General features: G+C 51.6%; 1 protein-coding gene across 5 annotated transcripts in view; it reads right to left on the reverse strand.

Moving 5' to 3' along the window:
• Nucleotides 1-27,149, reverse strand: part of HSF1 (heat shock transcription factor 1) — a 75,756-nt gene that overhangs the window by 11,989 nt on the left and 36,618 nt on the right. For 4 of the 5 annotated variants that reach the window (XM_075705590.1, XM_075705594.1, XM_075705593.1 and 1 more), the window contains 5 exons: nt 11,280-11,355; nt 10,795-10,856; nt 9,235-9,331; nt 5,406-5,542; nt 3,442-3,675 (listed from right to left, as the gene is read on the reverse strand). In XM_075705590.1, coding sequence (XP_075561705.1) covers nt 3,442-3,675; nt 5,406-5,542; nt 9,235-9,331; nt 10,795-10,856; nt 11,280-11,355 — 606 coding nt within the window. The remainder of the gene's footprint in view (nt 1-3,441; nt 3,676-5,405; nt 5,543-9,234; nt 9,332-10,794; nt 10,857-11,279; nt 11,356-27,149) is intronic. The other variant, XM_075705592.1, reaches the window with a different exon arrangement.

Raw genomic sequence — 27,149 nt, forward strand, 5'->3', positions numbered from 1 at the left:
TCAGTACTGTCACCTGCTGCTAAAATGCTGTTGGTCACAGAGAGGTAATTCTCAGTTCAAATGAAATTCCCTTGGACAAAGGATGCCTTGTAGATTAAATAACAGCCCGCATGGCTCGCAAAGAGGCACCGCATGCCACGACCTGCCGTCTTAGAGGCTGCTCTTCTCAAATAAATTTGAGAACGACGGAAACATGCTTCATGTGATGAAAAGCAGGTATTGCTGAGACTCCTTGGCAGGCTGTCAGTGCCCGGGTCAAGCGAGCGGCGTGCGGACACCCCTGCTATACTGTAAAGTCACCTACCACCAGTGAACGCTTCCCTCATTAGCTGCATCTCAATACAACGAGCAAACTCCTGGGAATTTCACAGAAGCCTCAGCACAGCGTCACGTCCTTGGCGCGGCGCACGCAGCGCACCGGGACACGCAGCTTGCTCGGTCCCAAAGCCAGCACCGAGCGGTGAGCTCTGACCGCGGGACGGGGCACATGGAGAGGCTGCGCGCCTTGGCCGTCTGGCTCCGAAGCAGGGCCTGATACACTCCCGGGGACGTGACAAGCAGCGTGCTGCCCGTCTAGAACAGCTCATCGCCGGCATTTCCATGAGCGAGTCGTCCTTTCTGCCTGTTCAGTATCTCACTGCAACTCACGCCCTGGTCGTTCCCCTTCCCACTGGGTACCTACGAGTGCCGGACGGCTTCCGCTCCACTCAAGGGGACGCGGGGTAGCTCCAGTGACATCGGGAAAAGAGCTGAGAGGCCTCGGCACGCTGGGAATACTCACCTCCTTCTCCGAGTTGATATTCCTCTGGCATAACAGGATACATGGAGTTCAGTAACCCGAACGAACAAAACGGCGTGCGGAGGTGCTGAGGCACAAAGCTAACACCATCCAAACCCAGAGGAGAGCGGAGGCTGGGGATTCCTTTTATTATTTCCACTGTGCCTTCCGATTCCCTGGGGCAGGGGCAGGTTTTCTGTCAAATGGCTACGCTCTGTCTAGCGCTGTGTGCCCACGGGCTCGGCCCACAGTATGCCACAACTCGTCTTTTACAAATTCATGTGGCAAACGGGCTAGGAGCTGAGATGGATACAGGACTACTGCATGGCTGGGAAACCTTACTGGCCAGATTCCTTCCTCCTGGAATGCCCTCTAAAGGAACTGCAAACAGATGAGAGAAGCACAGCGTTGCTTGCAAAATGCGGGAGTAAAAGAGCATCAAAAGAAGAGGAAGCACAAGCCCTTTCTTTTAAACAGGTCTGAGAAGCTTTCTAAGACGAAGCGTGGAGCTCAGTCTCCGCAGGGGCAGGGGGCAAATGTTTTCTGTGTCCTTTGCCTGCTTCTGCACAGCCTGCGAGAGTCCTTAATGATTCAGAGACACTCTCGGCAGCACTTTTTAAAAATTTTGATTCCTTTTGAAATGGCCGCTTTCAGCTCCTGATGAGCTGTACGATAAAATCTGTCTCTTTTTAAGGACAGCTGGTATCGGTGAGATGGATTGCAGCGCCCTGGACGGGTCTATAAATAGGTGAAGCTACAGACAAACATCTCCAAGGCCAAGAGGAAGGAGCGAGCCGGCATCTCCTGGCTCTGCCTGACTCGGAGGTGTAAAGGCAGCAACCCCTGCTCCGTCGGGCTGCCAAGAGGCCACAGACCCTGCTGTGGTGGGACAGCCTTCGGCTGTCTCTGTGCTCACTGTGCAACGTTAAAGGAAGAGGGCTTCTTCCACTGCTTTTGTCCCTTCTCCACCTAGAGCTATGACTCTGCAGCTCCGGACACTGACAGCTAACAGAGTTAATGAGAAGGGAAGCGCACGTCACACTATCATCACCTTGGGTGTGCGAGCCCATAGCAGCCTTCCTGCTAACGGAGCTCTCTGCTGCTTTCCAGGACCCTGAAACTAATTGTGTCTTCTCCAAATTGCTTTTATACTTGAAGGACAGAAAGTCTGTCCTGGCATTCAGAGGGAAGACCTTAATTCCAATACTCTGTTTTCCCCAGAATGCAGGGAGAACGGGAAGCGGCCGAGATCTGAGAAGTGGCTGAGATCTCAATATGGTCAAGGACGAAGTTCTCGGCAGTTTGATAAGGACAAATAACTTTCTACTTTTTCATCCCAACGCTTGCAGTTGCATCTGTGAGCACTGTGTGGTGATAAAAGACGTAAGACCGCAGACCCGATCCCTAATAAAAAGCTTCCCATCAACTTTCAGCCTGTCACCCACCGAGTCCAGCCTAAGTTTGAAGCAAGCTGCGTCCTAGTGAGTAAAGAGGCTGAGCGGGAGAATCTATTCACCGTGTCTAGGACTAGGTGGGCAAATGACAGTTTAATGCAAAGCTTCCTCTCTTATTAATTTGGAGGGCAGCTGGGACAGGCAAAAGCAGAGGACAGCACGAGGGCAGCGCTACAGTGCACGCTGTCAGAGCAGGCTCACGGAGAAACGCCGCCCACAGCGGTTCCAAGTCTCACCGACAGCAAACCCACCGGGATTCAAGCTTCTAGCAAGCACGACTGCAAGCCGCCTGCGCTGTGTGCCTGTCAGCTGCCTTTGGACTGCAAATACAATGCAGAAGCTTTGCATCCGTGAGGATGTGCTGGGCCCGAGATGAAACAGCTGATCTTACACTGACTCACTCCTGCGCCGGAGGAGCAGGCAGTTTGAACAAGCCCTTATTTAGCACAGTCATTTTTACCCGTTCTTATTTTGGCATCCCACGTGGCCCCTTGCAGCAGAGCGTTGGGTCCCCCACACAGGGGGTTTAATTCTGCACGTGGGGTCAGGTGGTGGGATGCACTCATTGCTCCAAGCGGAACAGGAACGGGAGAACAAAATATCTACCCTGGCACTCGCAGGGAGGGCTGCGGGCAGAGCCACCGGTGAGCTCCTTGGACAAATGACCACATCTGCTTCCAACGCTGGCTGGAAGCCCAGGTTGCTTTCATCTTGATAGGACGAGAGGAGATGGGCTCAAGCTGCGTCAGGGGAGGTTTAGATTGGATATTAGGAAAAATTTCTTTACTGAAAGAGTGGTCAAGCCCTGGACCAGGCTGCCCAGAGAGGTGGGGGAGTCCCCAGCCCTGGAGGGGTTCAAAAAACGGGCAGAGGTGGCACTGGGGGACATGGTTTAGTGGGCATGGGGGTGTTGGGGTGATGGTTGGGCTGATGATCTTAGAGATCCTTTCCAACCTTAGTGATTCCTGGTTTTACTTTCATTAAAAACTAATCCAGCCACCAAGCCAGGAAACATGGAATTATGACTCTGCCCTTCGTTGGTTTAGTGGTGGACTTGGTAGTGTTGGGTCAGTGGTTGGACTGGATGATCTTCAAGGTCTTTTCCAGCCTAAACAATTCGATGCTTCTACGATCTTTAAAGCTTAACAGTACAGAGCGGCGGGATGGCTGGCAAGACCTGAGCTGGGCCGCTCTCCGCACAGCACTTACTTGTCGAGGCAGGCAACGCTGAGGCACTTTTCCTGGGGCTGAGGCTGTGTGGTGCTGTCGCCGGCTGCAGCGGTCGTAGTGCTGGGTTCATTCTCCTGCAGGATGGAGTCAATGAACGTGGAGGGGAACAGAGGAGTTTCAACAGCAGGAGGGTTCCCTGGGCTGGCCTCCTCTATCTGGGGGCTGCGGGCAGGACTAGGGGGTTCTTCTTTGATACGGACCACAGGACTACTCCTGAGAGAAACAGAAAGAAAATTGGTAAAAATCTCACCCTAGCACATTCTTGATTTCTAAGATCTGCTTCCACACAATAGGGCAAAAAATCCTCCTGACTGCTCTTGCCTTTTCACATACAAAGCCTCCAGAGCCGGCCACAAAGATGAGGTTGAACGAATACCTAAATATTTCTTCTCTGATTCTGATCCTAATCAGCTCCCCTGACGCATCGATGTCTTGCGCTGTTACTGCAATCTCAGCGTCTTTCTTGTGGCTAAAGGTTTGTGAGGCTGCTCGGTCCAGGACCTGCCATGCAGTCAGCTCTGTATAGGTAAAGTTATTGGAAGGAGGGCGTGATTTTTTTTTTCTTTAACCGAACAGTTAAAACCATACAGCTTTTGATGTGGACATAGTCTAAATAGTAGAGAAGTAGCACAGCGTACAGACCCTTTTTTAAAGTCACCTGAGACGTGCATGACATAATCATCACCACACCAGAGGCTGTAGCGTTTTAACTGCTCCCACAAGGTCAGCGGAGCGGCTCCTTTGTGCAGACAAAGCCTGGGATCGACATTTTACATAAGCACCCAGGCATTTTCAGACGTACTATTTTTATGGGGAGGGAAGATGGATTCTTTGGTCAGCCCTAATTTTACCACCCAAACTCACTGATTTGGGGGTGTAAGAGGCGCAATTAGTCCTACTGGAACGGACAGCAACTACAAAAGGACAGAGAAAAGGGCCATTAAGCAAACATATGGTCTATATTTAAGAGCGAGCGTTCCTGGCAGAGGGTATTAAAGGCAATAAATGGCATTTGTGGGTGATTCAGCACCTCAGGGGAAGCGCCAATGCCAGGAATAACCTATTAAAGAGGAAGAAAAAAAAGGAGTCGGGAGACCACAAGATGCTAAGGCAAGACGGGCCCTTCTTGCCCAGGGAGGCTCAGAAAATTCGAGAGCCGCCAACGCTCGGTGGGAGCGGGGCTGCGGGGAGCGAGGGCTGAACGGCCACGTCGAGGGCCGCAGCGAGAGGCTTTCACCGCCGCAGGACGGCGTTGGCAGAGGCATGCGAGGCTGAGTATTCCCGACGGCATCTGAGGGCAGCTCTCACCTCTGCTAGGGCCTGTAAATCTGCTGCCGGGCGCTGGCTGACCTCTATTTGCTACAGATTCTCGGCCTCTTCACCCGTGCTGTTTGGGATAGAGCTGTCATTGTTATTCTCAGTTTCTTGGGAACGACGCTGCTTTCTGCACCTCCTCCTCTGTGCAGCAAATTTATAAGGGCAGGGCAAAGCTACCCCTGCTCCCAGGATGTTGGTAATTTCACAGGATGGAGCAGACAGGCCGACAAAGATGGCTTCCTCGTGGAAACCAAACCGGGACCCCCCTCCCCGGACAGGTTCGCACTAGACGAGGCAGGCAGAGGAGTGAGTGTTGTTTGGAAAATAGAATTAAAGCTGAAGAAAACCAACCAAGCAACCAAAAATCTGCTGAGATGGCAGTCCCCTGAGCAAGACTATCTTGGAGGGAGAGGTCCAACTTTCTGTAAAGTCCTGGTATGGTAAGCAGGATTGAGTTCAAACACCCCGAGCGTCCCCTGTGCCAAGGGCTGCGCTGTTTTCCAGCTGTCGCTCACGGGGGATTCTTAACAGAAGAGGCAGGTTATTACGGTGTTTGACTACTCAGCTCGTTGGGAAACATTCTCCCTATCCAGACAGCCGCAGATTTTATGAGAGCAAGAGCGTACCTTTCATCGAGACTGCCGCTGGGAGATGCTGAAGGGCTGGACTGGGCTAGCTCGGTCACGTCAGAGATAATGGGACCAGAGTTGGCTGAAGAATCCGGGGAATACAGGTTGGAGCCACTATATGCTGGGGAAGAAGCCTGAAATGACAATCACAGCATTCGCGGTGTGAAGCGCTAGGCACGCACCGTACGCCGTCCCGTCTACGGGAGATGGAGCGGGAGGAGGCAGATCAGAACAGTCCAAAATCCTCACCCACCCACAGAAGAAGGCAATGCGGGACTCAACACGATACCTAGAAATGCACTGTTGCCAACCCGAAGCACTACTAAAAAAAAATAAAATTGGACTTCTGTTCGGTAAACTTCATTTTCTTGGAAATAATGGAATTGAAAAAGTAAAGCCATTGGATTCTTTTCCTGGATCATTCAACACTTGGGTTTTTAGATGCCCAGATTTTCAGCTTTCCCCTTCCACTAAAATGCCATTCTTTTTTTCTTAAATGAAAGGCGAAATTCATACGACTGAGACCTACAGATATAAGATATACAAGATTTCCGTGCTGATAACAGCAACATGGAATTGTTACATTTTGATATCAATCTTGCTAAGGAGCAAATTAATTGAGACATTTGAGTGATCCCGACTCCCCTTTCCTCTCTGTGTACCAGCGTTTGTCAGTCCAGGACACAAAGCAAACTGCAGATTAGAAGATGCACCCGGGAGTCAGAAAACCACGGGGGACGAAGAGAATACAGGGTGAGAGATTCTGCTCAAATTCTCACAGCTGCCCTTAGCTTTGAGCTGATCCACGACCTCACTCTCCTCCGGAGCTATGTCCCGATACTTGAGACAGTCAGTGATGGTAACACGGAGCGGTCGCTAGAGAAAACCCTGGTCCGTCCTTACCTTCAGACAAATATTTGACTGTCTCTCCTTTAAGGCTTGCCTGTACTGCCCACGCTGTCGTTTGGCTCCCACCAGCACTACGCTAACCTTCTGGATCAAGACCACAGCGCAGCTACACCCCCTCAGCTCCCTCATCGTTAAGAATAATACTAGAGAATAACCAAAAATAATTCCATCTCAGCGCAAGCCAGGTGGTACCCAGGGACGTGCGGAGATGCTCTGCCCGTAGGCTTGCCTTGGGCACGGATCCCCACCTCCGCGTGCACGAGCCTCCTGCCCAGTGAGGAACCTGTCCTGCGAGCCGGAGCATTTCTGCCCGGCGCTGCGCTCACCGACATGTCAATAAAACAGGCAGCCACTGATCTGAAACTTTTATAAAACCTGAAGTGCCAGCCGCGCACAGCACGCGCACCGAGAGGCGTGCAGACAGCACGCTGTCCTTGTAGCACATGACTGCGCCTTGTTCTGGACCATGACTTTTGGGCTGCCGGTTGTTTCTGCGAGTCTGAGGTTGCATTCTTGAGCAAAAAAGGGCATGACGATGCGGCAGGAGCTACACGGATGCGGAATCGCTGGGCGCACAGAGAGAGCTGCTACTTTGCAGCAGTGATGCGAGGTCAAGTCCCGATGAGCGGCACAGGACTGATCTCAGCTATGTCACGGTCAGGACTGCCCGTGCCTCACCGCCACTAAGGTCTTATGCCACGTTAACTGTCTTCTTGTGAAAACACCATTTTTTTTTTCCCATTGTCAAAGCGGGGACTGCGGCAGTGTCGGGGTCCAGCGCACTTGTTGGCAGCTCGCTCTGAAAAACTGCCCGACTATCGTTTCTCCGTTCTGTTTGGAGCTGAAAATCATAAACACTAAAGTATGAGAAAAGATGACCACCTGCGTTTCCCATAATTGGGACAAGCCGGTAATACCTGGAAGAGCTCCCGGTGGTTCTGTGCAAGTATTTGCTGCACGCAAGAATAAAGGCACTTTTAAAAAAGAGATCACAGGATTAGACGGGAGCTGGAACGGGAACAGAGAGCTTCCACAGAGGGTGGTCTAACTGCAGGAGAGCTCTTTAATGGGGCTTAGCTATTTCGGTTCTCTGCTAAAAAATTCATCAGGATCACCTTGGCACACCAGGGCAGCTCGATGTCAGGAGCCAGCAGCTTGAATCCGCTGTCCCAAAGAGGACGTCCCTGCAGCAGCGTGGGCAGGAATGTACCTTGGAATTGGGGACAGCTTTTATTGTGCTACCAACAGCCGGTATGAAAGCTGAGCTACGTTCCCAGCAGCAAAGCCTTGCTCCTGGACTGCAGCGTTGCCAGAGGATCAGCACAAAGCAGCACATTGATTCACACAACAGCTTTGGCCAAGAAACACCAGCTGGCTTTCCCATGCCAGGCAAGCAGGGGTGCTGCGGACCAGGAGAGACGCCCCGAATTTAAGCGGTGCAGTTTCCCAGGGTGCACGCTGATGTGAACCAGATCAAACAGAGCATCTAAAATGAAAACAACCCTGTCAAGACATGAGATTTCGTGGATTAACATAGGCCTGAGGCGATTAAAAGCAAACAGTGACCAAATGCGCCACACCTCTCCTATCAGCCAGCCAGCTCGCCCTCGGGGAGTGCCACAAACGCGGCTTTCCAGCTCGTAGGGCACGGGACGAGTCTTCCAATCCTCGTGGTAAGTCAGAGCCCGCCATGTGAGACCTGCACGGCACGAAGACGGGCAGTTCTCGGCGTTCAAAGCATCGTGCAGTGTCGTGACAAGAGGGTTTATGCGCAGGCACACTGCAGCTATCGGGCGGAAAGGGAAATAGCAGCACGAGCGACCCCGCTCCCCTCCTCTGGCTTACGAGCCCGAGCAGACTCAACATGCCTGGGATCAAGCCTGCAGCTCATCGGAACGAGGATTCAGGGCCAGCATTAACGGGTTTGGAGGAGACTCCTTGTGTTCGCTGGCCGTTGAACAGTCAGGGGAAGCAGCGCATCGAAAGGTGCACAGAAGGATGGGAGAGTGTGGACAAAACCTCGGGATCCACTGGGATCCAGCAGCAATCTGAAGCAGGCACCCGGGTGAGGTGCGCCCTGGAGCGAGGCAGCGGGACGGCTGCGTGGCATTCACCCACCGTAATGAGGCCAAGGTCTGAACAACGTCCACGTCCAACTACGAACTCGTTTCTTCTGGACTACACCTTGACGACGTCTTGCAGGAGATCCCTTCACCTCGAAAGCTACTGCCTGCTCTCTGATCCCAAGGCTTTAACACCACACAACCTTACCTACACTGGGGATTATTCTGCGCACGAGCGTTGGCTTTACTACGCTCTTCCCACCTCGCTCCCTACCTCCACGGACACAATTGAGCGCTGATCGCTTGGGTCTTTGCTACTTCAAGCCTGTGTCTCAGCCAGGCTCTGACCCACGGCACCTTCCCTGACCGAAAGGAGGCTTCTTTGGAGGCGATAATGCTAATTATACATGGTCACACATAAATTAGGCAATACGAGCAAATGTTTAGCAGGGACTGACTGCCATCAGATGCGTGACCGCCCTCAGATGCGTTTCGTTTGTGACAAAACCAAAACATGGACCAAGTCAACAGATGTAAGCGAAGCAAGAAGGCGCCACTTCAACCCATCTCTGCTTTCAGTGGAATTCAGCTAACTCCTCGCTTGGTCTGCAAGTCAAATCCTCGGCCCCATCACAGCCATCACTGAGAATTACCAGCCAACAGCTCTCTCCCCGTTGGCTAAGCTAGAATGCAGCTGCTACCTTAAAATACTTTGCCAAACAAAACAAAGAGGTTGTGAGCGAACGGTTGTACGAAGGCAAGACCAAGCTGGAGAAGAGCCTAAAACGGGTCCCACCCCACGAAGCTGTGTCCTCGTCCCCCTCTCCGAGGCCAGTCGTGCACGGTGTACTTACTGCGTATGGGGATGAGCCGTGGACGTGCTCCAGGGAGTACTGGCGACTGTATTTCGGCATGGAATGTGCTGAACTGCTGTCGTTCAACATCAGGGGACTGCAAAAGATTCCCAAACACCGCAGAAGTTACCGCGCTGCCGGCACCGGGTCTCGGGCACCACCTCTCCCCGGCAGAGCCCACCGCCCCAACCCCAGAACTGGGCACCTGCACCCACCCGAGGGGCCAATGCAGAACCGGCCCCAGGCCTGGATGCCCTGGGGGGACAAGCGGCCACGGGGGGTGGTTGTGTCAGCACAGCAGAGCAGGCAGCCCCACGACAGAGAGGAACACAATGAGCCCCCGTGACCAGCCCCTGGGCTACATTTTGCAAGTCTATTGAGCAGAAATGTAAAAACTCAGGCCTCGGAGGACTTCTTTATAGTCCCTGGTCACCTCCTTCTGCAGGCCTGTATTGTCAGTGCTCTGCTTGGCTTCACTTCTCCATGGCCAACTGCTCCAAAGATGGATTACTTGTGGTCAGCTGTGACACAACCACTTCTGTGGCCCTTTTCATGTACTTGAGTACTGTGGAGAAACTCTTTCTCCTTACAAGATAAATCATTTCAGCACGTCTTGGACATTATCACCGTATAAACCACTATCTTCATTAATAATAATCAAGCCTGCTGTGGTGTTGTCTGCCATATGGTGCTGCTGGGCACTGTTCAAACACAAAAGGACAGCCTTGCAATTCGACAGGCAACCCGGGACAAGGTGGGGGCAGGAACAGACACACAACAGAGTATCTGCCAGTTCATATGTGAACAAGTGCAAAAAATCAGGTGGAGGAGGAGCCCATCTCACAGGATGAGACTGGAAGAGCGGGGCTCGTTCAGCCTAGCGGAGCGTCAGGTGAGACACAACAGGAGAACCATCTGTAAAAGCTAAGGAGGGAAAAGTAATTGTGCTACAGCACGATCCTGGGACAAAACCCAGTAACTAGTAACCGGCCAAAACAAATTAGCCTGGAAGTGTTCTTAATCGCTTACGGTGCTTAAGTACTGAACGGTCATCCAGCACAACTAGCAAGGGGCAAAATAATCCACAGCACATTTGAGGCCAGGCTTGATTAGTCTGTGAAGGCGTCACAGCAGCCTGTGACAGCAGGAGGCTGGGCTGGATGGTCCAGCGGTTCCCTTTCTGTATAACGACAGAAATACCACGGCAGTGCCAAGAGACTATTTTAGCAGTGCAAGACCCCGGCCCTCACTGCGTACGCCGCCATAGGGCAGCAGCAGTTTCACGTAGTGCAGCGGTTAGCTATGAAGTAGGTTCTGCACGGGCTTATTGTGGCCTGGATCGCAAAAAACCCTTCTCGGTATCAGTTGCATAGCAGTGTTAGCTGGTTTTGGCTGGAGCAAGTACTTGAAGGCTCACATGATCCCAATGACCGCTGTCCAGTCCTACCCCACTGGCAAGGCTGCTACAGAAGACAGAGATCTGGGGGACCCACTCTGCTGATCCTCTCTTTATTCTCTCAGACAGGGAATCTTTATCTGGATGTAGAAATGCAGACTTACATCTTCCTCTTCACCCCAAGAATACGGTTGGATTGCACCAATGAAATCAAAAACTGGATAAGCTGCGAGGAGAAAAAAGGGAAAACTTGTTACGGTGCGCACAGTACTCGGATAAGCACGGACAGAAATAGCTCTGGGACCACTCGGTCCCTGGGCTCAGAGCGGAGCCAGAGCTGGGCACCAGGGGACACGGCGGAGTGCTGACTGCAGCTCCAAGCACAAAGGTGAAGGCCAGGGGTAAAACCATTCGGCAGCCAGCCGAATTCTGCATTGCAACACTGCCAGCCCAAATTTAGCCTCTCCCCGCTGGATTTCCAGAATCTCATGGTAACAGGAAGAAAACACAGCAAGCAAAATTATTCTTGAACAGAATTAACTCCACTGCATCCCACCAATCCTGCAAGTGCCCAGCCCGGTCACCGACGTCACCGCATACACGAACGCAGGAGCGTCCCGATCCCTCCATCTGGAAGACCGGGATTTACCTTATTGACAACTTTCTGCTGCTGAGCGTGCTTCTGCCTCAAGCTGGCTACTTCCCTCCACAACGCCTCATTCTCACTGCAAGAGAAGAAAAAGCCATCTGAGAAAAAAACCGCAGCCTCTCAGGCAGAGCAAATAAAGCGCGGGGCAAGCTGGCAAACTGCAGCAGGGGATTTGCCGACATCTCCAGATACCGGCTCATTTACAACCTCCTGGGGCTGCGGGTGAAATTGCGTTCATTAACTTTGCTTTGCCATCATTTTAGCTTCCGCAGCTCCAGAAACAGCAGCTATTCACACGTGGGCAGTAACACAGAGCCTTGCCCGGAGAGAGCGAGCAGTTCACATCTGCTACAAGCCATTACTGTGCCCTTGTGGAAAGGCCCCTGGTGACCCAGCTCAATCTCCTTGATCTAGCCCAGGTGCACGCAGGGCCGGTTATAAATCGGCTTCTCTAGAGACGGGGAAGGGAGGGGGGGAAAGCCAAGGAGGAGCGAGCTCCGCACCCAGGCAGAGACCTAGGCTGCATCCGGATGGAGCGTGGGCTGCACAACCGCCGCACCGAGGAGCTGCACAGCACCTACCCCTCGGATTTTCTCCTGCAGCGGCAATCCCCAAACTCCACATGCTTTTTAGAACTCCCTGTTTGGCTTTTCTGTGCGTAGACATGAAAACAGCGATGAGCGGGGTTTGTGTGTTCCGTGAACGTAAAAGACAAGGGAGAAATTAGCCATAAACCTGCAACATTTTCTCCTAGTCTTAAAGCTACCAGAGCTCCACGGAGCTCATAGGTGACAGGGTTTAAGTTACACGCTACGTGAGCGCAGCAGTGACATGATCTCAGTGCCAGAGTTACTCCACAAGCAAACCAGCCATTTCCAAGGCTTTTTTGGGGAACAACCCCCCCGCCACCACCTTTGTGGGATCCTGACCGCTCAAGCAACCATCTCCCTTTCAGATTTTAATTCAGAGACTTTCTCCTCCGGAGGGTTTTGAACGAGCGGTGACAATCCAGGAGAGGCTGGATGGCTTTCCTTGGACTGCAGGGAAGAGGAGCAGGATGATGGTGCCTGGCAGAGCATACCCAGAACGGGGTGGCCAGAGGCCCCCGGTTGTACTCGGTGTCCTGGTTTCGGCTGGGATAGAGTTAGTTTTCTTCCTAGCAGCAGGCACAGTGCTGTGGTTTGGATTTAGGATGAGAATAACGCTGATAACACGCTGATGTTTTCAGTTGTTGCTCAGTACCGCTTATGCCAGTCAAGGACTTTCCAGCTTCCCATGCTCTGCCAGGGGCACAAGGAGCTGGGAGGGGGCACAGCCAGAATAGTTGATCTAAACTGACCAAAGGGCTATTCCATACTGCCCCAAGGGCCATTCCATACCATCCGGCGTCATGGGCAGTATAGAAACTGGGGGGGTTGGCCGGGGAGCAGCGATCGCTGCTCGGGAACTGGCTGGGCATCGGTCGGCGGGTGGGGAGCAATTGCATTGGGCATCACTTGCTTTGGATATCATTATTATTATTATCATTATTATACTGTTACTATTAGCATTACTATTTTACTTTATTTCAATTATTAAACTGTTCTCATCTCAGCCCAGGAGTGTTTCTCACTCTCACTCCTCCGATTCTCTCCCCCATCCCACCGGGGCAGGGGCAGTGAGCGATGGCTGCGTGGTGCTGAGCTGCTGCCTGGGGCTGAACCCCGACACTCGGTTACGATACAAGGGCAAGATGAGCCCTCGGCAGAGCAAAAGGGTGGGTGACAAAAAATCAGAGAGGGAGAACTCACAAGAAATCACCCCAACTTTCTCAAAACAGGCTATCGCTTGCAGATGGGTCAAAACCATCCGAGTACAGAAAGCGTTTCCCCTTGGAGGGGACAGTCATGCCGAGCTGCCCGCTCTGAGGGGTGAGCTTGCAACCAAGGGGCTGCGTTTCGGCTACGGCGAGGAGCGGTCGGTGCTTTCGGCAGCAAAGCCAGGGTGTCCCGAAAGGCAGCGCAGCCGCCCGGGGATGCGAGAGGCCTCGGGGGTGGGAGCCGGTGCCTGGCTGGGGAGATGGGGCTGCCCTCCTGCCGACGGGTACAGCTGCGGTTATCTCAGCTGCGCCATCGCTCCCCACGCACCAGCTGCCAATTACGCGCACGGAGGATTGCTGCTCCGGGCCCCAGCGGGGATTTGGGGAGGTCTGTAAATTAGCCAAGCTTTCCTCGGCACAGACCATCTGAACGCGGCTCCTCGATTCGCCTCGGGACAGAAAGGCGCGTCGAGAAATTGCTGGGCCCCGGTGTTGGAAAGGGAAGAGCCACGGCCCCGCACCCGCTGCCGAAATCCCGAGGGTCGGAGGCAGGGATGAAGCCGTCCTCGCAGCACCGGCCGCTGCCCGTGCCACACCTGAGCCACGCAAAGAGGTCGAGGTCTGGTGGATCAGAGCCAGTGATGGATCATGAAAGGCAAAGAAAGAAGGTGGTAACTGCTCATTAGGCAGCGGGCGAGAAACAGCTGGAGACAAGGTCCCCAAAGGGTTAAACTGATCTGAGAGCAGCAAAAAAAAAAAAACCCCTTGAATACTTTCTTTAGCGTACTGTTTTACGAGGCAATTAAATGCCGGCGAAGAGTTTACAAGGGCCAGTTTCAAACATTTCATTTCGGGAGTTATTAAAAGATCTTTGAAGCGTTTTGTTTATACCATATTTTACAGGACGGCGTAAACCGGACCCCGCTCCGCACCTGCCTCTCTTAAACCGCGGCTCCTCGGGGACGCCCGGCGTGCCCTCCCTCGCCCCGCGCAGCCGGGACATTTCCGAAGCTGGCGACGAGCTCCAGCAGCCTTAGGAAAAGGTTTGCGGCTCAGGCCCGCGCAGGGGCACGCCTCCCGAAAGCAGAGACGAGACTTGGTAGTGTGGGTTAATGGTTGGACTGGATGATCTTAAAGGTCTTTTCCAACCTCAACGATTCCATGATTCGATGATTCTATGACTCCTCTCTTTTGCAGCGGAGCGCGCGCGGGAGTGGCGGACAAGCGAGGGGCTGCCTGTCCCTGGTCCCCCCGCCGGCACCCGATGCTCCTCCAGCCAGATCACCCGGCACGCAGCCGTCTCGGCCGGGAAGCTGCACGCTGCGGGAAGCAGGGGGTCGGCAGGCAGAATCCCCAGCTAAATGAATATTTGTCTCCCGCAGTTTGAGTCCGGCGCTGAGGCGGGGTTGTTCAGAGGGAGCGGGCGCCTTCTCGCCGAAGCCCAGGGGCTCAGGACGCCCGCGCGCTTCTGCCAGGCAGAGAATGACATTTGTTATCTCCCGAAGCCAGGAGAGACGCTCATTTATCACCGCGGCTGTACAAGGGTCCTCAGGAGAAACGTCCATCCTGCTTGAAAAACAGCCTTTCCAAAGAGCTTTAATTACCAGTATACACTCAGGAAAATGGTCGTTACCCTCCTTTCAGATAAAATTACTCTGGGTAAAAGCCGCGCTTGACTTCACAGCTAGCAATTTTTGAAATAAATGGCTACTTTTTATCCGATATTTTGCAATTTAAAGAAAATGCAGCCTTGCAAGCTGTCACACTCTCATCGGGGCTGTGCTGCCGCTTGGCATTTTTCTTAAAACCAGGCTTTTACAAGCAGGTAACTACAGGAGAGAGTCATCTTATTCTGTTTGAAGGTGAACTCCAGTACTCAGCTGCAGAAAGAAGCTTGCACCGTATACACTCACCAAGAGCATGCATAGAAAAAAAAACTCAATTCATGTTTTTTAAATCTCCTGCTTTGGGGGTTTGAACCCTGGAGACTCAGATTTTCAACTGCCGCATGCGATTGTGACCTTCAATGAACACACTCGATGCCCACAGAGTTTGTATTTGAGCTTTTTTTGTCCTACAGTATTTTTATCTCCTGCCACAGGTTCTTCAGAATTTATTTAGAAGTGGCATTGCAGCAAGCAGTGGATTCCTTCTTCATGCAGCACACAGATGTTGCGGTACTTCAGCCAACAGTGTATAGAAAATAAAACTGGATTTTAATCAAGCAAACTGATCGAGATCTGAAGGGTCCTGCTACATCCGTATTTGCTTGAAAAAACACCCAAACGGGCAAAGATCTTCATTTAGGCATAGTATGGGGGGCCAGAGCAAAGTTCAGGGTCACAGATGCTACGGCCTCACCCAAATTTCAGATGAGACGCAGTTTTCCAGCCCTCTTTGTGCAACCTGCGCTGCCACGCAGCGCGGCGCACCCCGTGCAACGCCGTGCCCTGCCATCACCTACTGCAAGGGTTTAAAGGCTGGGCAGAACGAAGCGAGGGTGGCTTTAGCCTTCGAGAGCGACGCCGAACCCCATCGCTGGGGCTCTTAATGCGCACCCACGGACGAGCTCCAAAAGGGCAGAAAGCCGGGTAATCTACGTTAAGTTATGGCGGTAAAAATGAGCGGGAGCAATACATTGTGGCAGATGAAAATCACCCAGAAAACCGCGAAGCAGCAGGCACACAGAAAGCCGCAGTCCCGAGCTGAGCGGTGCTGCTCAGAGACACGACCGTGACACGATAAATGAGCGGTTCTGCAACGCACCGACCCCGTGCCCCACAACAGCGAAGTCAAAAGACAAAGCGAAGGCGAACAGGCAGCAACTGTTCCCTCTCCCTTCTGATTTGAGGCCGGGGATATCAGCTGAAGTCAGCAGCTGGCAGATTCAGTACAAACAAAGGGACACGGTTCTCCAGACACCACGTAATTAAGATGCAGACCTCTGCTGCCGCATCCCAGGAGTCATCGGACAAAATCACACAAAGAGAAGCAAATCTACTGAGGACCATTAAGTAGCAGGGCATCACCTGTATCTCGGGAAGCCCCTAACCCACGACGCTGGTGCCAGGAGGTTGCTCCAGGAGAGCAGCGCTGCGTGCTTGCCTCGCTCCTCTCCTCCTGCCCTTTGCGAACGGGCTCGTCAGACACGGAGCTGGAGGATCAGGACCTTTGATTCGACACCTTGTAATTTTTAAGTCCTTACTCCACACCTGTGTAACTCCTGGCTGCAGTCAAGTCCTGACTCAGACCTTTCCTGCGGTGTCGTGCAAACTATCGCTCCTCTTCCCTCAAGCTAATTTTTAAGCTATTCTTTTAAGATCAATACTTGAGCTGTCAGCTCCTGGACTTGAGGGACTGTGCTGCCATCCGCGATACCCAGAGGAAGATGCGCCGGGCTATGCAGGCGAGCTTAAGAGGGCAGGGTTCAGATGCCTCGAGGTATGGTACCTCCCTGGGGAACACGGCACGGAAGGGAAAGGGTCAGAGGCAGAGCTCGGGGCAGCCCGGACCATCAAGGCAGAGATCGTGATGCGCAGGACGAGGCGCCGAGCGGAGACGTTCATTCCCTGTAATACCGGCTGCCCGGTGGAAGGAAGCAGCTGTATCTTCGCTGGCACTAAATCGGCTGCTAGACTAAAAAGCTATTTTGAATCCTGGCTCGAGTGCTATCAATCTTTAATCTCCAGCAGGTATAACCTTTGGGGGGATTCACTCTTGGAGAAGAGTGAAATAGCTGTAAATGGCTCTTGCTTTAGAGTCTGGAAATAGCTCAGGAATATGGAATATTAATGACTGCCCCCACCAAGAGACACTGTCCGCATTCTGCTGACTAAACAGGGATGCAAAGCGAACACAGCCATCAAGAGGGTATCAGCTCTGCTTTTGCTTTCTTTTTATTACCCCAGTGAGCTTATAAGAGAAGGCAGCATTTCATTTCTGCAGACAACCTGGCTGCAAGTAGCGACAGAAGCAGCCGGTGTCGCAAGCAGCAAAGCGGCAACAGCACCCGCAGACACCACCGGTTTTCCAAACCCCAAGCTACCTTGAACACTGCTACACCACGGAGCAGCATCAGGAACCGGAAAGAAAAGCGTTTTTCAAAATGTGCAACGTAACACACCCAAGATACAGAGAAAAGGTTTGGTTTTGAGACCTAGTCCCTTCCAATAGCAAACCCACTCTGGAGCAGCGAGAGATCCCGGCTTTGTGTTTGAAGTCAGTGCCCTAATACTGCTGCCTAATGAGCTAGGCGCAAAGACACAATTTTTTGTTGCTTTTCAGCAACACAAGGAGAGAGCAAGAAGACCTGAGCTTAAAGAAAAGTCTGCCCTTTCTAATAAAAGTGATTTCCCTGTCTTTTACACTTATTCCCTTACCTGGTTTCGCATTTGGTTGGCACCCACAGCATCCACTACTGCAGCAGACCAAGATTTCTGGACCACAGGCTCAGTGAGCCTCCGATCTCTTTGCTTTCTCAAAGTATTTAGTTTGTTTTCCCCACACGCGAGCTGGCGTTGCCACTGAAAAGCCACCTGTCGTCTCCCCAGGGCACCCTCTTCTCCCTTACACTAAGGCACACATTGAAGCCAAGAAGCTGCTCGAGCTTCTGAGCTCTCTGCTGGAGGGTGGGATGGCCCTGCAGAGGGACCGGGACGGGCTGGACCGATGGGCCGAGGCCAACTGGATGAGGTTCAACAAGGGCAAGTGCCGGGTCCTGCACTTCGGTCACAACGACCCCATGCAGCGCTGCAGGCTTGGGGAAGAGTGGCTGGAAGCTGCCTGGCCGGAAAGGACCTGGGGGTGTTGGTCGGCAGCGGCTGAACATGAGCCAGCAGCGTGCCCAGGTGGCCAAGGTGGCCAACAGCATCCTGGCTTGTGTCAGGGGTAGTGTGGCCAGCGGGAGCAGGGCAGGGATCGTGCCCCCGTGCTCGGCGCTGGGGAGGCCGCACCTGGAATGCTGTGTCCAGTTTTGGGCCCCTCGCTCCAAGAAGGACCCGGAGGGGCTGGAGCGTGTCCAGGGAAGGGCAGCGGAGCTGGGGCAGGGTCTGGAGCACAGGGCTGGGAGCAGCGGCTGAGGGAGCTGGGGGTGTTCAGCCTGGAGAAGAGGAGGCTGAGGGGAGACCTGATCGCTCTGCAGCTCCTGGCAGGAGGGGGCAGGGAGGGGGGTCGGGCTCTGCTCCCAAGGAACAGCGATGGGACGAGAGGAGATGGGCTCAAGCTGCGCCAGGGGAGGTTTAGGTTGGATATTGGGAGAAATTTCTTCACGGAAAGGGTGGTCAAGCGTTGGAGCAGGCTGCCCAGAGAGGTGGGGGAGTCCCCATCCCTGGAGGGGTTCAAAAACGGGCAGAGGTGGCACTGGGGGACATGGTTTGGTGGGCATGGGGGTGTTGGGGTGATGGTTGGGCTGATGATCTTAGAGGGCCTTTCCAACCTTAGTGATTCTATTCTATTATTAAAATTTTTTTAAATTTTATTAAAAAATAATCCAGCCACCAAGCCAGGAAACATGAAATTAATTATGACTCTACCCTAAATGGGTTTAGTGGTGGACTTGGTAGTGTTGGGTTACTGGTTGGACTGGATGATCTTCAAGGTCTTTTCCAACCTCAACGATTCGATGATCCTCAGGAACATGTCCTGCACTCAGACGTAAGAGAATAGAATAGGATAGGAAGTTGAATTTCAAGGGCTGTGAGCAATGGAGAAGTTCAGATCTGGGTCTGCACCGTCCCCAGCAAGAGGGGACCCCAAGCCCTGCCAGAGCCCGACCGCACCTCCTTAGTGCCAGCCCGTGCTGGCGGACATCGACCGTAGCAGGGTTCATGGGAGACGCTGCACAGCCCACCTTGCAGTAACGAAGAGAAAACGGCGAGGGCAGAGGAACCTGCGGCTGTAGGTTGAAGGTGATGGCGTGCCTCCACCTGCGCTGGGTAAAGGAGGTCTGAAAGCTTTTCTCTGGGAGGATGGAAAAACTTACTCTTGCTCCTTTTAATGAGACAAATCTCGTGTTCCTTTCATGGAGAAGGACGCGTCTGACTGTGGTTTAAGTGTGGTTCAGAAACTTCAGCTACTCTTTGCAGCCACAAAGGTTCACTCGTTTTGTAGATTTTTCTAAATGCTGAGACATTCCGCGGTCCCCAAAAAGTGCCTGTTCCCTGTTTACCAGTTTCCACTTTTTCAGCATGCGCAAAGGTAACAATTTCAAGAGTTTTAACTGCCTCTGTTCTACCACAGAAAAAGGCATTTACTTTTCTTAGAGCAATGAGATAGGCATTTTCTTATCGTATTTACAAGAAAAAAGACTTTTTTCTTTCATCAAGGCTCAGAAGTCTTAACCACTGCAGACCCAGAGAGGTGGTGGAGTCCCCAGCCCTGGAAGTGTTCAAAAAACGGGCAGAGGTGGCACTTGGGGACATGGTTCAGTCTGGTCTGCCCTTGACTGGTTAGAGTGGACTTGGTGGTGTAGGTTGATGGTTGGACTGGATGATCTTAAAGGGCTTTTCCAACCTAAACGATTCGATAATTCTATGATTCACAATCTGAATATTACGTAAAAAACTAGTACCGCAGAGCAACAGATTGCGTTATTAGGTTGCTAGCTTGACAAATAAAAATCTATAAATAAGCTTTTTAAGTGCCTACATAATTTTGTGGGGAGTTTAGATAATGGTAACATCCTTTGAATATAGAGGCAAAACCCTTCTTCCACCTTCCTCATTGATCAGTCATATGAGGAAGTCAATGGGAAATGAGGCCAGGGAAGGGACAAACGAGACCATTGAACAAACCCACAGCACACCAGTATCCCCAGTACCATCCCCTGCTGTCATCGCTATCGCTGACATCGTACGGACCGAAGGGTCAGCAACCAGGGCGATGCAGACAATCTCTGCAAGAGGAACGACCACAGAAATGAGGCTTCTTCAGACTTGGAGAAGAGATCAAAGGGGATACGTCAGAGCCCTAGAAAATCATGAATAATACGGAAAAAGGTGATTTGTTCACCCTTCCAAAATAAGAACTAAGAGTCACTCGACAGCAAGTTTTAGCAGGAGAGTATTTTCACTGCCCAAGGTCGTTTAATTGCAGAACTCACAGCCCTCAAAAGTTTGCATCCACAAATAGATAAACTCATGTGTTACAGGAACACCAGACACTACGGAACAGAGGTGCAGTCCTTGGCGCAGCAGCCTTTGAAGTGCTGGGGCTCGCTGTGTACAAGAATCCTCCTCCTCGCCCTGACGCTAATACGCTTTCCCTACACATCTGTTGTTGTCACAGAGTTCCAGCAGTTAAATATACGACCAGTAAATCTATTATACTCATAACCGCTTCACGTTTTGAATTCACTAATTCTGTGGAAATCAACAGAACGTTCAGAGAAATGCTGATGTCGAATCTGTCAGGCATATGACCGACACAGGCAAACAGATGCACAAAATCTGTGAGGTCTGGCTGGAGGAGTCTCAGAGAAAGCCGTGAAGACTCCTGCTGCAGAGCAAGAGTTTCGATCACTGCCCAGTGAGGATCTAATCTCAGTTTTCAAGCAAAACATCTTGAGAGAACTGTGTGACACCCTGCAAACCACTCAGGAGCACCTCTGTCCTAGGGAGAGCTGGGGAGAAGAACAGGTCTTACATGGGACATCTTCAGAACTAGTCACAAACCGCAGCGGAGCGCGACAGCAAAGAAGCGTTGGTCTGGGTCACAAAGCGCAAGGGAGGCAACGCCACGGTTCTCCAGATCTGCAGAAATCAGCGGATTTTTTCAGAAAGGCGACAGACACATGCTCTTGTGTGAAAGGTTACTCCAAATAACAGCCACTCGCTCATTAAGCCTGGGGTCTCGCAGAGGTGGATGGACTGATTTGGTATGAAGTCACCTTTTAAAATAATTTTCACTCTGACAGACTAGTCAGGTAGCACCAGTTCCTACAACCAGGGGAAGAGCCCGTTCTTCTGTGTCAATAAAGATGAACTGTCTGTCCAAAGAAACTCACAGTGCAGCTACAAAGCTTGCACCTTGGGATCCTGTCACGTTGAACAGCCGACAGCTCTCGGACTGAGCTAGCTGCGAGCACAGTGGCTCTTACACCACATGAGGCTTTTTCAAAGAACTGATCCAGAAAAATCAGTTCACGATGACCAAAGCTGTAAGCACCAGGGAGATTCTTTTCAATCCTGAGCGCAGGGTTAAGCTATGCTTGTGACCGAAGCATTTAAGGTCCCTGTGGTGACCCAGCGTAAGACAACCATCGAACTTCAGCCACGGCAGCAGCAACACCCACTAGCATATTACTAGCAAAATACAGATGTAAATCAAACATCAAAACCAATTTTTGTTTAACACTGCACTACTCCTCCTCTTCCTAGTGAACCAGCAGAATCTGTTCCGTTCAATACATTGTTCTGAACCATTTCAGATGAGTACGGACAGAGGAAACCGAACGCAGTTTTTAACTGTTCTCTGCTTTTCTTCTGAAAAAGTAGACGATCAAGAGAAAACCAGACCAGTTTACTGCTCCTTAAGTGATTACGTGATGCCCAACAGCAAAGTGGCCTACTCCTTCCAGCTCTGGCCAGCCTCAGGGTACGCTTTGGGGCACAGACTCAAACCACCATCCTGACAAAAGTCACTAGAAGACTCTCCAAAATACTCCAAAAAAGCACATCAGTGAAGACGAGGCATGGAGAACAGGACAGCGCTGTGCAAGAGGCAACTGCAGAGGTGGTGCGAACCTGCTGCCAAAAGGCGGTGCCTCCGTAAGCGGCAAGATGCCTGCAAGCGCTGTCCAGCTACAGGCACCAGAGAGAAGAGCCCGCAGCAAAAAGGATAAAATCTTGTTACGGACCGTATACGCAAACCTGCTAGAAAGCAGCTTACGCTACAAACCAGGGTTAAGAGATGCCAGTTGGGTTGAGTTATTTTAACATCAGTATGTCAGACTATGGTGGTAATTAATCTCAGATTTAGATCACTGCACTGAAAAACGAGTACTCCACAGGTCTTTAACCTATGGTTTGGAATGACCAATAAAACTGGCTTCAGATGATCTCAAGCAGTGACTAAGCTCATAAAAAGCAGCAGCGTAGATAAAACACACAGATCCCACATTATACTCAGCGTTATAAGCCATCAAAGCAATTTTAAGATCAAGCTGATGTTTGACTCTGAGCCAGCCCAGGTCCCCCAGGACCAGACTGACATGTGGAGGCCATGGTAGGAGAGTTAGTGTTTTGGCCCCAATCTCTGAACAGCTGGAGCCTGTGCAACCTTTGCACAGGAAGGCCATAAAACAACACATTACAATTGTCCAATTTAGAGGTCATAAAAGCACGGACCACAGTCTCAGCGCAAGGCTGGAAGAGCCAGAGTTCAGCCAACAAAACTCAAGCGGCGAGCGCAAAAACGAAGACTAGCACGCTCGCAATTAGGGATACGCGAAAGCCGCTGCAGACCGCAGAAACCTGGCCCTTCCTCCAGTAGCACCGCAGCGTTCCCTGCAAGCGGCCAGGTCCAGACACGCAGGTATCCTTTTCCTTTCTGGCTCTTGGGAAAAATTTAATTACGCACATGCAGTCTTCTTTCCATAAAATCAGGCTGAATGGTAACCGGGTTCCAGGAGCCTCATTTCCCTTCCACTGCAAAAGCTCTTGCCACCTCCTGTTTGAAGTGGCAGATGCTCCAGCTGACGATGTCGATAGCACACCTGCATAAAGGCAAGCTTTAATTTTGCGACTAGCGAAACCGAAAAGCGCAGCAGATCGGGCGGCCTGTCACCGTCACCTCCGTCTCCTTGCTCTAAGCAAGGCCGGGGACCATTTGTGGTAACACACGGTCCTTCGTCACGCACAACCCAGGAACAGGGGCTCTGGTGGGGCTGAAGCCAGAGGTAATTGTTTCCTTAGATTACTGCAGCACACGAGGAAACGGGACCATGGAAAGCCTACTAACAGAATACAGCTGCTAGAGAAGACCACTTCAAGCACAAGCGTTCTCCAACGCCCGCTCCTGAGCTCCTGCAATCCCACCCTCGAGCGTGGGGAGCCTCTGCTGCATAAACCCCCCAACCAAGACACCGCTATGCTTCAAGATTTACTGCAGCTCTACAAGAAACCAGCGCCTTGACAGTGATGTCTCATTTCCAAATCCGAAGCAGGAGTACATCATTACTTAACTCCGCTCGCTGCGCTCTCGCATATTTTGAAAAGGAAATTCAGCAACGAAGTAAAATCGTAATTTGTTATTTCCAGACGGGTACCAGTGAACTGAGAAGGAGAGCCCCCACAAAACTGCGTGACGCAGATTCTCGGCAACAGGGCTGTAATTAATCCTAATACCACTTCTTTCAGTAGGAAATAGCCAGTTAATAACAGGCAGCACACCACCGAGGAGGACACAGACTCTTGAACAGGAATACACAGATGCTGTCCAGCTGCCCTATACAGTGCACAAAGTAAAAAGCCTCTTTCTATGCAGACAGACATCCATGGCTGCTCAGCTGCACAGGGATAAGGCCCCTGAGGACAAGATGCTCCTTCATCTAGTTCCGATTCCAGCAGGCAGACCTGGTTCACAAGAGAATATAGATCACTACTGCCTCCAGAAGACTCTTTTGATAAAGAGCTTTGGCCACCCCGGCTGCAGACAGCAAAGGCACGGTCTCATTTGTTTGCCGACAGCTCGGTATCCCTTCCTTTTTTTGCCCACGAGAAGCAGAAAAAACATCCAACCCGCTCAGAGTGGCAGAAGGCAGGCTTTGCACGGTGACTAAACCACCCAGAGGTGCAGAAAGCCGACCGCCCGGCATGCTTTGCTAGAGTTCTGTAAGGTTTTGGGCAGGATGACACACGCGCCGCCTCTTTGCCAGCTGCCTCCGTCCTGCTACCACCGACTGGATCTTCCGAACCGGCTTCCTTCCGGCTCCCCAGCAGCTCCGGGCAGGAGCAGGGTGCATAAGGAAGAAAACGCTTCTTGGAAGCGGCTTTTCACTGGAGAAGAAGATCGTATTTGTGGAAAAAGCCTTGGATTTATTGTATGGTACTTACTCCACGTGGGATTTGCCCCGAATGTGCAGGCATGCACTTCGGTACGGCGGTGACCGATGCCACGGGTCTCAGACTGCGCTATCTCAGGTTTTACGTGGCAGGCAGAGAGCTGGGCTGCAGCACAGGCATGGCCGCTGCCTCTCAGCTCAGCAGGTCTCCAGGTACCGTGTTTTAGCCTCCCGTTTCTCCTACCTGCAGCATCTCCAGCACTATTCCTCTAGCCCAGCTTCCCTTCCCATGGTGCATCCACCTAAGCGGGTTCACTGCCCACAACGAATCTCCACACGATCACTTGCACTGCTCTTTCCCAGCAAAGGTGCTGCTCTTTCCTAGCAAAGATGTTAAAAATAATGTACATGAGAAGTAAAATGTTGCTTGCTATTGCTACCCTAACCGGCAGAGCTTGCTGGGACAACGCCAACGGGGTCTCTGAAGTTCCTGGGATCACCGCTGGGTGCTATTTAGAGGTAAAGGTCACGTTTGCCTGTAAACTGACTTGTGTATAGAAAACAAAAAAGTTAAAACTTGGTTCAAACGTAAAGGGTACAGTGACCCGCAGCGCAAGCTCTAAAAGCGACACAGAAATCTCGGTTCCGGCTTAGGAGACCACGTCCCCTCCTGCTCCGAAACACCTCGCACCGCTTGGCCAGGCTGCAGAAACAGGACACAAGATATGACGGACTCATAAAGCATGGTGTAAACCACAGAAAATAACCTGGCCAGCCATTTCACAGGAGATCATCTTACAAATTTTATGTCTTTGCTATATAGACTGGGCCTCATTTTTTCCACGCCAGGATAGACATGCAGAACAGATATGCAGAACAAAACACTTGCTCTCTCCGAGCTATTGAGGAAAGGTGAAGAGAGAAGCAGGGCTGCAAAATTCTGCCTAATTCTAAGTCTAGGACTAAAAGCCATGCAGTTACTCATCTCCCAGACGATTTTAAGCGGCTTTTAACCAGAGCACCTTACTCCCCGAAGGTGGGAGGGCTTCTGTTAATGAGGCTTTTCTGAGTACGGTGACTAAACTTGGATATCACCTAGTTGGCTTCGTTATGTCCTAGCTCAGCTTTTCTCTCACTTAACACTGATGGATTCAATCTTTTCAACAAATGTTCTAACGCAAACTCTATCCCCTTAGGTCAGTGTCAAACGATAATATATATGTTGCTTTTGGAACCCTGAAACCATAAAGCAAGCTACACGGGTCAAAATTATTTGGTATGATTTACTGGGGGTTTGCATACGGTAAACTAATTCTGGTGAAGAGGAATTATACTGCAAAAGGCCAAGTTCTTGTGTCTGTTTAGATTTATTTTTGTCAAGAGAAATTTTAACTTTTAAATTCTGTTAGCAACTGGGGCCTTGTAAAAGCGGCGGGGCCTTGTAAACAGAGCCTGGTCAGGAGGAAGTGCTCTCAGCGTCCCACGGCAGAGCTTCACGTGCTGCGCCAAAGCGAACAAAATCCCTGAAGGAGACGTGGAGAAAACCGATAAAAACAGGTGCAGACACCACGGCTAGCTTGCTGCTTTCAACAATCTGTTTAAAATTAAACTTACGGATACACTCGGGCTCCCACCGGACCCGGGCAGAGCCGATGAATCACTGGGAAGTGACAGCCTCCCCGTCTCGCCTTCCTGCCCCGTGCTTCGCACAAGGGCAGTGGCGCTTGGGAAAGCTGCTGCAGGCAGGGACACTGCCGGGAGAGGCGGGCGCTAGCAGGCAGAGCTCTCCTTCCTCCCTACAAACGACCTCGTCAGGACAAATCTTTCCAAATCAAGAGACCATGGCTCCGTTCAGAGCGCTGCTTTGGTTTCTCCACCCTCCTTCCGCAGCCAGCGTCCAGGCTCCTTTTGTTATCCTTGCAACGTTAGTTAATTAGCGCAACGCTTTTCCAGGGCAAGGCCACAGCTGCACCGAAATCTGTTATCTACCATTCTGTGCCTGCAGCAGACGCATACAGATTAAAAGAATTCCAAGCGCTGTCTTCCCGAGTCGTTTACAGTCCGCAAAGACAAGCGTGCTACCGCACCTCAGGTTAAGCTAAAACCTTCTCCTTACAGAGCCGCAGGCAGGTCACAAGAGATGAGGAATTACAGAAAGACACCGACAGACCTGGAGCTGGGGAAGAACATTATATTCAGTTAAACGCTGCTTAGTACCTGACAGCTAGCGCGGCACCACGAAAGCCGGCTTTAATTGCAATTGTCAGCTTAAAATCTAAACAGTTCCAAGTTAAAAAGCCCAGAAGCAAACATTTGGCTGAGATGAGTCACTGCTTCAGAAGCTAAGAAAGCAGAATGGAAGCCAAAAGAAACTGCAGAAATTCTAGGTCAGTAGCCTGCTCAAGATTTAGCGTAATTAATATCCACTCTTTGCATGAAGACACCTCTGGAAGGCAACAGCTTCCCAGCCGGAGGGACGGGCTTCAGGCGGATGCCTTCCCCCACCGCTGGAGCTGGGGTCCTATCCTTCCCCCCGTGGTGGTTTCTGATGACTTCCCAATTTTAAAATACTAAAACACAAAAGCAATCAGAAATAGAAAAGATACTAAGAGTAACGCTTCTAACGCAAAACCTCTCATGTGAGAGAAAGCATACTGGCTGTTGGTAAACAGGACGAGAGGAGATGGGCTCAAGCTGCGCCAGGGGAGGTTTAGGTTGGATATTGGGAGAAATTTCTTCACGGAAAGGGTGGTCAAGAATTGGAACAGGCTGCCCAGAGAGGTGGGGGAGTCCCCAGCCCTGGAGGGGTTCAAAAACGGGCAGAGGTGGCACTGGGGGACATGGTTCAGTCTGGTCTACCCTTGACTGGCTTAGAGTTGACTTGGTAGTGTAGGTTAATGGTTGGACTGGATGATCTCGAAGGGCTTTTCCAACCTAAACGATACTATGACTCCAGGATTCTATGATTTAAATTAAGCATTTAAGTTACGCTGCGCCCTTTAACATCGAGATGACTTACCGCAGGCAACCCGTTAATAACGGTGCTAGCAAAGCCTCAGCACCAGTAAGAAAC

The sequence above is a fragment of the Pelecanus crispus genome, chromosome 2 (genome assembly GCF_030463565.1).
Source record: "Pelecanus crispus isolate bPelCri1 chromosome 2, bPelCri1.pri, whole genome shotgun sequence".
NCBI lineage: Eukaryota > Metazoa > Chordata > Aves > Pelecaniformes > Pelecanidae > Pelecanus > Pelecanus crispus.